The following is a 14,553-nucleotide window of genomic DNA, read 5'->3' on the forward strand; positions in this document are numbered from 1 at the left end:
TTATTAAAAAGAAAGGTGCAAGTATAAATAAGTCTTTCAGATCAATAATATCATGCCTTACCTCTGTTGAATTTCCATTTCTAGACTAGTAATCTTGTTCTGGTGGGAGGGAAATAAAAAAAATTAATAACAGCATACAGTCATTTTTAGTGTAAATTTAAAATTTACATAAATAAGTGTAGTTGGTAATAAAATAAAATTCTGCAACAATGCTTAAAGAAAAGCAAATATTACTGATAACTAGTTTACTTTGTAAAGCTAAAAAGAAATACACAAATGATGGCATTAAGATTGGATAAATGATTTTGGATTGCATTGTGGTGTCTATATTTCAATTTTGGAATGGGGAAAGCGAATCCCTTTCCCTAAGAAAGTAAGCCTTTCATCCTTCTAGTTTTTTCTACTACACTGATATATTTGATCTCTTATTACCTGTTACTGCAAGAGCTAGATGTTGTTTTCCACTGCTGAATTTCAAGACTAGTAAGATTTTATTATTATTATTATTATACAGGCACCTCCCAAATGGAGTCTGAACTATCCCAAACTATCCACGAGATCTATCATACATCTCCCCGAACCCATTAGCAGACAAAGCGCTAACAACTGACCATGGCAAACCCATTCTATTCATTTCAAATTCTCCAAGAGAAATATCTGGTCCTCATATCCCTACTAACCATACTTTTACTCAAATTCCAGAGATGATATCTCATTTTTTCCCCTCTAGCCCAGTGCTAAAATATTTCCCATGCATCAATCCCATAAACCTTTAAACAACTTAAATGTTTCTATCATATTCCTTCTCTTTCACCTATCAACCAAATTCTGCAGTCCACAAACCAATCAATCAATCCTCACAGACCACTTGCCATCTTGGTTGTGCACCTCTCAATCCCCAAGAAAACAGACCTGAGCACATATGTGGACATATGTGCTCAGGTCTTTTATAAGGGCCTCATATGTGGACATATGAGGACCTTATAAAAAGGAATAAGAATTTCTATATCTCTATTTGTTAGTGCATTCTTCAATAGCCAAGTAATATTATGGGCTACCTTAGCAATATGTTCTCAAAACTTCAACTTTCTGTCTAGCACCATCCCTAAATCCCTAGCTTCACCTATTTCCTGGAGTACAGCTCCATCAATGTGGTACACAGTTTGTAATCAATTTATCCCAAAATACATACCTTTACATTTCTCTACATTAAACTGATACCCATTATCTACTGCTCATACTGATAGCTTATTTAAAATCATCCTGCAAACCCTCTGCATTGTCTTCATTTACCATCACTCTACCCAATTTCGCATCATCAGCAAACAACTGAATATTTCATTTCAGGTTATTTTCTATATTATTTATGTACACCCCTTGAGAGTACATGGCAGGAATTAGATGATAAATTAAACAGTAGTGGTCCTAGCACTGAACCTTGCAGCACACCACTAGTCATCAGCTTTCACCTGGATTCTGCTCCTTTGTATATCAATTTTTGATATCCAGCAGCCATCCTCTCATTCACACAACCAGTGTCATATCCATGCCAATTTGTTCTAATTTGCATAACAGAGTTTCATGTGGTATTCAGTCAAATGTCTTTGCAAAATCCAGTAGAATCAGGTGTAGCCATTCACTCTATCCAACTCAGCTGTCAACTCTATTATAAAACGTTAGTAAATTATTAAGGCATGACCAACCCTTCACAAAGCCATGTTGCTCCTCATAAAGTACCATATTCTTATCTACACATTCTTGAATTCTCTTTTTGACCAATTTTTCCAGTACTTTTACTACCACTCCTGAGATACTGATTACTCTATAATTTCCTACTGCCATCTTAGAATCTCCCTTTTGCAAGGGAATTATTTAGCCCTCTTTCCACTCCCTTGGAATTCTATCTAACAGAGCTAAAATATAAAAAGCCTAGTCAGAGGCATTGACAGTTCCCTTGCACATTTCTGTGAAATGTGAGCTAACATCCCATCTAATCCCACAGCTGTATTTACAATGAGAATCTGCAATATCCTAAGAACCTCCTATTCATCTACCTCTGTTCTGACATAAGTTTCTGTCACATATGTCACAACATTAACTTCACTGTATGATATACCCTTGCAAAATGGTCACTCAGTAATTCAACTATTTTATCTGTTTCTGTAATCCTGTGACCATCGGCACTTATTAAGGTTATTCTTCCATAGTCATTCTTCCTCTTACTTGCCACGTAGCAAAAGAACTCTTTGGGATTTCCTTTAGCCTGCTTGGCTAGTTTCTTTTCATAATCTGATATTGCCTTCCTTACCATGCTGGTCACCTTTCTTGCCTGATCCTTGTACTGTTCATGAGTTTGCTGGTCACCTTTCTTGCCTGATCCTTGTACTGTTCATGAGTTTGCTGGTCATCTTTCTCCTTATATAATCTCCACAGCATTTTCTTTTCTGAAGCTCATGCTTAATGATATTATTAATCCATCTAACCCCTACTCAATTAACCCTCCTTATGTTAGATATACAGCTTCCCTAGATATACCCCTTAACTATCTCCCAAGCTTGTCTCCGTGTTTCAGCAATTTTTTCTTTCACATTATGAACCAATATATATGGTACTTGAAAATATCTTATGTTCTATGACAAGTTTTTATTTTTTTAAAAGGCACAGTATGGTCTATGATAAGTGCTTTTAAGGAAGGTTTGGAGTCCAGCAAATTATGGGAAGCTTAATGCATTATCATATTTATTTTGCTCTTGGTGTATTGTAATACTTTAAAATAATTAAAATGAATAACTGCTAAAACCTTTCTACACATTATTTAGGATGTAAATGTACATTTACTAATTAAAGTGATACAGACAAAAAAATGAACAAATTCAGGAACATGTGCATGACATGAAGGTGTGTTAAGAACTTTAACAGCTAAAACCAAAAACACCTAGATGTATTTCTACATACATAATTGAATGTAGAAATACATCTACATTAACACCTAGACCTACTCAAAGTGTTAATGTATGGATCAAAAAGATAGAATAAACTTAAAATAAATCTTGATCAAATCTTAATTATACCAGTCGCTAATTGGCAGAGTAGTCAGTGTATTTATTCACCAATGAAGCTAAATTGATTCAAATCCCACCACAAACATGGATGATTGTGATTGTCTTAAGCAGAAGATGAATTTCACTGCAAGGTAAGGGATTATCAGCCTACTTATTGGAGGCTTGTAGCTTGAAACAGTTCCACATTTGGTCTCTAGGGAAGTGTTTACAGATTATGTAAAAAATAAATAAAAAATACAAGAAATATATATAATATTAATAAAAACAGAATTCGTTATATGGGGTAAACAGAACAATCTGTAGTTTAAGATGTAAGTCAGCAGTTAGAATTGAAGGAAATACAGAAGACAGTTTGATGTAAAATCAGGTGTAAGACAAGGATGCACATTATCTCTACTCTTATTTATCATCTATATCAGTGGTTCTTAACCTGGACGGTAGCACCCCCTGGGAGCGCTGTGAACACTCGGGTGGTGGGGGTAAGCATTATAATACTACTAATATAATAAATGCAAAAATTCCGTATTTAATCTAGCAGCCCTATTTATACTGTATGTTTGGCAAAACTGTTCAGGATATTGTATGTCTGGCAACACTGTTCAAATTTATTTGCTTCTTATTTTTTAGAATTTTTACATTGAAAGTTATGTAATTGAGCCTACTTTTTGGTCTGAATTTTCTACATTCAAAATAATTAATTCGGGCTATTTTTTAGCAGAATGTACTATTTTTATAAGCTTCATCTGCTACTTTTCCTAACATCTATCCTGGTTTGAAGATTAAATCTAGCCCGTGGAATCGTGTGGCACACTTCACTGATATTGTATAGCACTGTAGCCCATGTGGATTCTGCTAAAAATGAATGAAAAAAGAAAGTGTTGTTAATATTCAAGTGAATATTTAAAATATGAAGTTATTCCATCTATAAAAATTGAGCAGTTATCAATGTGCTTAATATGTGAAAAAATTTTCTCAAACGAAGGAATGACGCCTTCAAGAATGATTGAGCATTTAAGAAAATAGTATCCAAATTAAGCAAAAATGGATGTAGAGTACTTTCACAAATTAAAGACTAAATTTAAAAATCGTCCTGTACTTAAAGGGTTCGTTGCAAATCAAAGTAACCAACAAGAGAAGGGACTTGTGTTTTGCAAACTTTCAAAATTAACTGCAAAATGCGGAAAGCCACATACCATTGGTGAAACTCTCATCTTACAGGCTATAAATGAAGTTACAGATTCGATGATTGGCTCAGGTAAAAGTAATATGACATCGTCAATACCTCTCAGCAATAGTTCAATATCAACAACAATTGATGAAATGCAAAGGACATTGAAAAAAAACTTTGGAAAGATTTTAAAAAACCATAGAATTTTCTTTGAAACTCGATGACACAACTTAACATGACAACGAAATTTTGTTAATGACTTGCATACATTATGAACAAATTATTGAAGGGTTTTGATCTGCTGAATATCTGAAAGTTGGCATGAAAGGTTCTACAATTTTCAAGGTTGTTAAAGACTTTATGATTGGTCGTCACCATGGATTTATAGCACATTTAAAAGAAGCAATTCCAAATATCTTTACAATTCACTGCATTCTTCATAGACAGCACTTACCAGTAGACTACACAAGACTTGGGATGATGTTATTAAAGCAGTGAATAAAATAAAAGCCCAGAATATAAGAATAAAATAAAATTGAATATCTGTATTTTTCGGGAACTTTGGCATGAAAATGAAGAAGAATTTGAGCATATTTTGCTTAACACTGAAGTTAGAGGACTCTCACATGGAAACTACGAAACTATTTTGGAATTTCTTAATTCGCGTGATGAGAACATATGTAATGGTCTAAAAAAGGAAAAGGTTGACATTGAATATACGAGGGTGGTCTGAAAAGTTCTCAGCCTAACTCATTGTTAATTTAAAAATGAATTTATAATTTCAAAATTATTTTTATTTTTCAACATAATCTCCCTTAAGACTAATACATTTATTCCAGTGAAGCTCCAGCGCCATTATCCTGTCCCTGTAGTGGTTCTAAGTAAGATCTGCAAAATACCCCACTACAGCTGCAACCACCTCTTGATTCGAAGAAAAAAGCTGACTAGCGAGGAAGAGTTTTAGTTTTGGGAAGAGATAGAAGTCAGAGGGAGCCAAATCTGGGGAATAGGGTGGATGTTTCAACAATTCATAGTGCCAATCTCTTAATTTTCCCACTGTTACAACACCTTTGTGGGCAGGTGCATTGTCCTGATGTAAGATGATATTTTTCTATTACAAACTGGGTCTTTTCTCACAAATTTTTTCGTCTAGTCTGGTCAGAATAATATTCCGTGGTTATTGTTTTATGCTTTCCAAGATAATCAATAAAAAAAATGCCTTTAGCATCCCAAAACACCGATGCCATGACCTTCCCTGATGATGGAACCAACTTTTCTTTTTTGGCGCTGAACAACCGGGTTCTGTCTACTGTTTTGACTGCTGTTTGGATTCTGGTGTGTAATGGTGAATCCAAGTCTCATCCATAGTAAAAAAATCAACGCACAAAATCAGTTTTATTCTTGTTAAAACGCTCCAAGAACTAGTGGTAAGACTTATACGTTGGTTAGACATAACTGGTAATTAATTTACGGAATTAACAACGCATATAAAGTAAATATATTAAAGATAACTTTAATGAATCACTTCTATATTTCGACAATGTCACATTGTCATCTTCAGGTACATTCACCAGCAATCCCCCCCCCTCACAACAATATGGGGTGATAAAAACACTATATAACAGGGCAAAATTAATCTGCTCAGATGACAAGGCCCTGACTATAGAACTAAACCACATCCTCAACACTTTCTTAGCCAATGGCTATAACCCCAATAAAATCCAAAAAATACTAAAACCTGAAAACCACAACCCCCCTCCCCCCCTCAACAATAAAGACTACACCAAGTCTATCACTATCCCCTACATCCAGGGCACCTCTGAAAAAATAACTAATATCCTCAAGAAATATGACCTTACTTCCTGTTACAGACCATATAAAAAGTTGGCATCTCTTATCCGCTCTACCAAAGACCAACCACTTCCCCTAGACCTACCTGGTGTATACCAGGTCCCTTGCAGCTGCAAATTGTCCTACTTTGGCCAAACAGGCAGAACAACAAATATCAGGATTTCAGAACACCAAGACTACATCCGGTTTCACCAGTACAGCCGCTCTGGGCTGGCAGACCATGCCTTAGATACCCACCATAAAATTCGTTGGAAGAAGACAAAAATAATCCATCGCAGCAAGTTTAAATACGAAAGATTATTCAAAGAATCTTCAGCAGCTCTAAAAAACGTTCCTAATCTCAACAAATTTGGGTGCATGAAACTGCCCCAAATTTGGGAGACTTTCATTATGAGAACTTCAGCCCAACGGCCAAGACTACCAAATTAGCCCGCAAGAGGGCACCATTAGGACTTTAGGAACAAAATTAGTGTCTTAATTTCTGCCTCATTTGCTTTGTTAGTTCCTGTAGTGCACATACCATATCTTTATGTTCCTGACGATGACAATGTGACATTGTCGAAATATAGAAGTGATTCATTAAAGTTATCTTTAATTAATTTACTTTATATGCGTTGTTAATTCCGTAAATTAATTACCAGTTAGCTCCAAGAACTGTTCAGAGATTTCATGAAAGTGCGTTTTTGATCTGCTGTGAGCAAGGGCAGCACCCATCTTGCTCAAAGCTTTTTCATTTGCAATTCTTCATGCAAAATATCGTACACGTTCTTTTCAAATGCCTATAGTCTCAGCAATTTCACACACTTTGACTCGCCAGTCATCCAATACCATATCGCTCACTTGATCAATGATTTCTGGTATTGTTACACTTTTTGGACATCCTTCATGTGGATCATCTTCAAGGCTGGTAGGGCCACGTCTAAACTTGGCAGCCATTTCTTAATTGTCGAAAACGAAGGAGAAGAGTGCCCCCATAAACTTTTATGAACTTTGAATGAATTTCTTTTGGTGTTAAACTTCTTTTACAAAGAATTTTATAACTGCCCAATACTCAATTTTATCAGTTCGAAGGGATACAGACGACACTGTTGCTTCAGACAGCTGTATAAAACTACTTGATAGAATGACTTGCAATTTCACATGGATGCTTATGACAGATGTACCAACTTAGGAAAAAAAAATCTCTTGCTGATAGTGTTGCCATCTATGGTTGAGGCAGAGCACTTTTCAGACCACCCTCATATTATTATTATTATTATTATGGGAAACTCCAAGGAGTCCTTAGACTCATCGAGGGAGGCCCCAAATCATATTCATCACAACTATTCGACATTCATACAGTATCTATCATACCTCGCCTTAAACTCATTCACTGTCACAGCATCCACCACAGACTCTGGCAGCCCATTCCACTCATTCACCACTCTAAAATAAAGAACCCAGCTCTAACACCCTTACTAACCACACTTTTGCCCAGTTTCCATGGATGTCCTCCCACAACCAGCCCTGTTCTCAAAAATATCTTCTGAATTAATTTTATAGAAACCTTTTGAATGTCTCAATCATATCTCCCCTCCTCCACCTATCAACCAATTTTTGCAACCCACAAATCCTCAACCTATTCTCATAAGGTTCATTCCACAGACCTGCTATCATCTTGGTCACTCGCCTTTGGATCCTCTCAACCTCCTCCCCATCAAGAAGAAACCTAGGTGACCAAATCTGGGCACAGTAATCGAGATGGGGTCTTATCAAGGCTCGATACAGAGGAACAATAACCTGCTTGTCAACGTATTCTTCAGCAACCAAGTGATTTGATGAGCTGATTTGGCCAATTTTCCAATGTGCCCCCTAAACTTTAACTCCTTATCCACCAACACTCCTAACTCTAATACCTCATCAATTTCCTGGAGTACAGTTCCACCAATGTAGTAAACTGCTGCTAATCTTTTCACCCCGAAATGCATAACCATACATTTTGCCACATTAAATTGACATCCATTCTCCTTAGCCCAGACCTCCAATCTATCCAAATCATCTTGCGAAATTTTGACATCATCTGCATTCACTATTGCCCTACCCAACTTTGCATCATCCACAAACAAATGAACTGTTCCTCTCAGATCCTTTCCTATATCATTAATGAACAAATTAAACAGTAGAGGTCCAAGAACAGATCCTTGTGGCACACCACTAGTCACAGGCCGTCTTGTGGACTCTACTCCTGAATAAACCACTCTCTGATATCTCTCCGTCACCCACCCTCCTATATATCTCACCAACCCTATATCCATCCCCATATGCTGCAATTTACTGATTAGAATTCTATGTGGTATCCTGTCAAAGGCCTTAGCAAGGTCCAGTAGAATCACTGTACGCCCATTACCCTTATCCAGTTTAGCCGTCACTGTGTTATAATACGTGAGCAAGTTACTGAGGCATGACCTACCCTTCACAAAACCATGCTGTCCCCGATACAGTATCCCATTTTCATCTATCCAATCTTGTATTTTCCTCTTGACTATTTTCTCCAAGAACCATGATAATGATTCCTGTTATGCTGATTGACCGGTAATTTTCAACAGCAGCCTTGGAACCACCTTTATGCAGTGGAACTATTTTCCCCTCATTCCACTCCCTTGGGACTGACCCAGATCCGAGGCTCAAATTAAACAAAATGGTCAAGGGCACTGACAATTCTTTAGCCGCTTCACGTACGACACGAGCTGGTATACCATCCAATCCCACAGATGTATTGACATTGAGGTTCTATAATAGACTAGTTACCTCTACTTCATTCATCACAATTCCATTATAAGCTGTTGGTTCTTCCATTCCTGCAATGTCACCACCTGGATGATATATTCTTGCAAAGTGCTCGCTCAGTAATTCCACTATATTGACTGATTCGGTTACCTCCCTAACCTCAGCATTTTTTTAAAATCATTCTGCCATGAGCATATTGAAAATATTGAAAAAACTGTTTGGGATTCTCTCTTTAGCCTGCATGGCCAATTTTCTTTTGCTTTTGCTTTTCTTACCACCCTTGTTACCATCCTGGTCTAAGCTTTATACTGTTCCTGCACCTGCTGGTCACCTTTCTCCTTAAATTCCCTCCACAATTGTTTCTTTTTTTGCAGCTCAAGCTTAATAGTGTTATTCATCCATCTAACCCCTACTTGATTTATTATTCGGACTCTTGGTATACAGTCAACCATTATCTTCTGCAAACACTTCTTAACCACCTCTCATACACTATCAACATCCAGCCCTTGCAGTTTTACATGCCATGGCACTGAGCTAATCACACTCCTAAGCTTGTCATACTTTCCAGCCCAGTAATTCCACATGTACCCTGTCTTAATTGTAAATTCCACCCCTTTAGCCACCTCCCAAGTCATGACCTTATGGTCACTCTCACCAATTGGTGGCAACATGGTCATGTTCATTACAGCCACATTCTCAGTTGCAATTACTAGGTCAAGCACTCTCTGCCCCCTAGTATTTTCCACTACATGCTGTTACAGATAGTTGTCACTTAATAACTGCATAAAATCCAATTCCTTCCTCCCATGTGCCCTCTCCTCTTTCCAGTCAATGTTACTATAATTGAAATCACCCATAATAATTACCCTCCTTCCACTCATTTCTTCAATTGCCTATGCATACTATCCCCACCATCTATTCCATCACCTGGTCTATAGCAGCACCCAATTGTATATTTTGTTCTGCTAGATTCTATCCCACACCAAACAGCCTCAAATGTGCTCTTTTCTCTATCCAGCAATTCAACTTCTATATGCCTTGGCTGCAACTCATCAGCTGTCATCAATAACACTCCTCCCCCCCTTTTTATTCTCCTTGTCACTCCTGAACATGCTATACCGGTCGCATTCAATCCCACTAGCTTTATCATCTTCTGTCAGCCATGTTTCACTAATACCAACAACCTGTGGCCTGGAAGTGCCAACCAAGGCCAAAAACTCTTCCTTCTTGTTCCTAATACTCCTGGCATTAGTGTACATGAATTGCAGAAGCCCATTAGTCCATCCCTACTTTGATGCCTTATACTAACTATCCCATTCTGATTTGTTGTCCTTCGTACTCGCTCGGGCATATTATACTCATTCACACACTCAACTGCCTCCCTAAAGTCTGCATATCTACCCACCCCCCCTTAATAAATCTAGTTTCCCTGAGTCTGTACATCCATTTCCACATCATTCATCTACACTTTTTCAAGCCTCCATACACCAACTCCATTCAAATGTAACCCATCCATCTTATATAAATCCTTTCGCCCATCGAACTCACTTCACACATCCACAAATTCCACACCACTCTCCATGCATAACCCACGCATAAAGTCATTGGCAATTATGGCCCTCCTTCTAAACACTTCACTGTCATACTGCGGTAAAATTCTCACCATCCTAACTCTCTCACTCTTCTCTTTTGCTACCTCAAGTAATTCTCTCACATCCTCTATCATTTCCATTTTGTCTTCTTTCAAATCATTTCTTCCTGCCACAATTATCATCTCTTTCACCCTCTGTTTTTGCACTCGAATAGATTCGCTGACGTCCTTTATGTTCGCACTCGGCTGGTACGATTTCGTCAAACTCTCAACTATCACACCTCTTAATAGCGAATCCTCATACAGCACTTGCTCCTTCATTTTATTGACGTTTACGAACATTCTATTATTTTTCGTAATAGACTTTCGCCTTTTATTAGTCGGTACGTTCAGCACACATTTTTCCATACGCTCCAGTTGCCTTTTTGATCTGTGTATCGCTCCACTCAACCTTGCGATTTCACTACTCTCATTTATCTCACCATTTTCATAATCAATCAAATCATCCATTCGTTCTGTATTTCTACCTTCATTTACACTTTCAACGACGTTCTCACACCTATCTGGCACTACCTCGCAATTCTGACATTTATTTATTTATTTATTTCATTCTGACTATTGTTAACGATATCACTCTCGCCACCCGAAACACGCTTGAGATCCTCATTCTCCTTACACTTTCTGCACATATTAACTCCACTATCACCATCTAAGCAGACTCCCACCGCTCTTTGCAAAGCATACATCTCACAGCACATTGCATAATCTCGTTTACATCAAAACTCTTAAACAAACATGGCGACCTGGCTGCCATTTTTTATTTTTTATTGGTGCCATATGTACGCTATCTTATCTTAAAAATAATAATTAAAATAACACAGAAAACACAAAAAAATTGCACAGACACACCAAGAAACAAAGAGCAAACAATACTACATAAAATTCTAGTAAAATTGCCAATGATAACACAAAATATTACTAATCTTTTCAGGAGCTCTCGACAAGCCGACAATGATATCAGTGCGACACCTATCTTCCGATATTTTCACCAAACTAAATGAGGTTAACATGAAATTGAAGGGAAGCAACATGAATCTTATTAAAGCAAAGGGAATTATAAATGCTTTTATCAGCAAATTAACATCCTACAAACAGAGCATTACAAGACGAGATTTTCTGCAGTTCCCAAGTCTACAAATAATATATGATGATTTAATATTAGATACAGATTTGGATTTAAATTGTTCATATTTGGTCTAATGTATTAAAACTAAGAACTTTTATTGTTAAAACACCATAAGATTTAATAATTAAAAATACAAAGAGCCAACAAGTTTCGCTAGCCACTGTCTAGCATTTTCAAGGCTGTACTGGTGTGAAAACAAATGCATCAAGTTACATGAAAACATACACTTTAGTAACTGCTAGGCCATCACATTTGAAAATTCGTGTTTGATGGTGTGCATGTGTTCAAATGCTTCAGTCAGAATCCGGTACATGACCATGTGGTGTGTAGTTTTTCGCATATTGTAGTTCTGTTAAGCTGAGAGAATTGATGAGATATTTCCATATGCCTTTAAGAATAGCACCTTGATTTCTATTTAAATTATTGCCTGTGCATAGCACCACTGCTGCTTCTTTGAAAGTTCTGTGTCTGTGGTCATTCTCGATGTTAGGCATAGAACATGTTTTTCCAATCTATAACATGATTTGATGTTGAGAAATGATGAGCTAAACCAGATGTGATGATTCTATCGTGATTGACATCCCCCACATGTTCCTTCTGTCTTATTTCAAAACTTCTAAAGGTCTGTCCAATGTAAGAAAAGCCACACATGTATGGAATTCCATAAGGAAAACCTTCTCTTGTTTCTTAACAAAATCAACTCGCTACATAATAAGGAGATTGTTATCTTCTCTCCTCACTACATAGCGAGGAGAGAAGATAACAATGTCCAACTGTCCATTTACAAGAAATCCACAGATACAGGTAGATATCTACATTATTCGTCTAGCCATCATACATCACAAAAACACAGCATCATTCATATGCTCTGTAACAGAGCCTTACGGTCTATTTCGAAAGAAATAGATGTACAGAGAGAACTGTTACAAATAGCTAACACTCTATCTCTGAATGGATACCCTTCTAACATTATAAACAAATTGGTTTTTAAAGACAACCTCCAACAACATGGAACGTAGTCCCAACATGTGTCCACAGCTGTCATTCCATATATTAATTCAGTTTCCACAAATTTGGCGAGAATGTTAAAAGCTCATAACATCAGAGTGGTTTTTAAACCAACTACCATGATCAGACTAGTCTTAAGATCACCCAAAGATGAGGTACCTTTCTTCAAATTTCTTGGAGTATATGAAATTTCATGCATGTGTGGCTTTTCGTACATTGGATATACCTCTAGAAGTTTTGAAATAAGACAGAAGGAACATGTGGAGGATATAGAATCATCACATCTGGTTTAGCTTATCATTTCTCAACATCAAATCATGTTATAGATTGGAAAAACAGTTCTATGCTTTACATCGAGAATGACTACAGACACAGAACTTTCAAAGAAGCAGCAGTGGTGCTATGCACAGGCAATAATTTAAATAGAAATCAAGGTGCTATTCTTAAAGACATATGGAAATATCTCATCAATTCTCTCAGCTTAACAGAACTACAATATGCGAAAAACTATACAACACGTGGTCATGTACCAGATTCTGACTGAAGCATTCGAACGCATGCATGCCATCAAACACGAATTATCAAATGTAACAGCCTAGCAGTTACTAAAGTGTATGTTTTCATGTAACTTGATGCATTTGTTTTCACACCAGTACGGCCTTGAAAATGCTAGACAGTGGCTAGTGAAACTTGTTGGCTCTTTGTATTTTTAATCATTAAATCTTATGGTCTTTTAACAATAAAAGTTCACAAATTTGGATTGTTATTATTCCCATCTTCTGACACTGAAAAAAGACTTGATTAGATTTCAAGACTTTGATGACCTTAAAATATCCGATTGGGTCATAAATCCATTTCTTGCTGAGGCCACTTCTTTTCATTCAAATTTGTGTGAAGAATTTACTGACTTAAAAACTGATTTTGAAGTTCAAATGCAATTTCAACCGCACGGGTATGAAAGATTCTGGCCAAACGTAATGCAAGTATCCTCAGCTTGGGCAAGAAATAAAATTACTGTTCATTGTTTTTCCTTCTTTATACTTGGTCGAGAAAGGATTCAATTGTTAGATAAGCAGCGAAATAGATTGCAAATAAGTGAAAGCGGAGACTTGAGAATTCGTTTGTCAAATATTGAACCTCATATTGAAAAATTAGCAGGATTTCATCAGACTCAAGGTAGCCATTAATGTTTGGCTTATTAAATGCAGTTAGATTACATCTTTTCTGAGTAAAAATTAATTTGTATCAGTCATTAATTTTTAATTAACCGTCAGTTCAAATATATTGATGGTAATTTAGGCTTGCCTATTAAATAATATATTATAATTATCTTATTGAGTCATTAACCTAGTGTAAAACTGAGTATGGGTCACCAGGACATACAAATAGTTGAAAGGGGGGGAGCACCTGGCAAAAAAGGTTAAGAACCACTGATCTATATGGATCACATTATGAAGGAAAGTGGCATTAAAACTGATATTGGAAATGGAGACATCAAACTTAGCTCTTTTAATAGATGATGTACTACTAAACAATATGCACTGCAAATCTCCAGGGTGTTTTTTTAACTGAATTGAGTAACAGCTGTAATAGATTGTAACATTAGCATGAAAATCAGCAATAAAAATACCAAGACTATGAAAATAGACAGGAACACAAAAAACTTCAGCTGTATTCTGATGGAGAGCCTGCAGAACAAGTAAAACATTACAGCTATTTATGCACAGTTTTTAGTGAAGATGCAAATTATATTTGGAAACAAACATGATATTCTGAAAAAGATTAGGGAAAGTGAACAAGTGGAATCATTAGCAGAATCATATTAAAAATGAAGACATAAGGAAGGAACTTAACATTGCTTGTATTCAGGAATGTGTGGTAAGGTCACTTAAACAAAATGGCAGAGGATATTTAGCAAAAC

The 14,553-nt window shown here is 36.6% G+C and overlaps 1 protein-coding gene across 1 annotated transcript in view; it reads right to left on the bottom strand.

Annotated features, from left to right (window-relative positions):
• The window catches only part of LOC150109219 (uncharacterized), a 672,102-nt gene that overhangs the window by 581,879 nt on the left and 75,670 nt on the right, over window positions 1-14,553 (bottom strand). Inside the window, exon 7 of the mRNA XM_090401856.1 lies at window positions 62-99. Coding sequence (XP_090257982.1) covers window positions 62-99 — 38 coding nt within the window. The remainder of the gene's footprint in view (window positions 1-61; window positions 100-14,553) is intronic.

This window comes from Typopeltis vanoorti, chromosome 2, assembly GCF_054136105.1.
Source record: "Typopeltis vanoorti isolate ZY-2024b chromosome 2, IOZ_Tvanoo_1.0, whole genome shotgun sequence".
NCBI classification, from domain to species: Eukaryota; Metazoa; Arthropoda; class Arachnida; order Uropygi; family Thelyphonidae; genus Typopeltis; species Typopeltis vanoorti.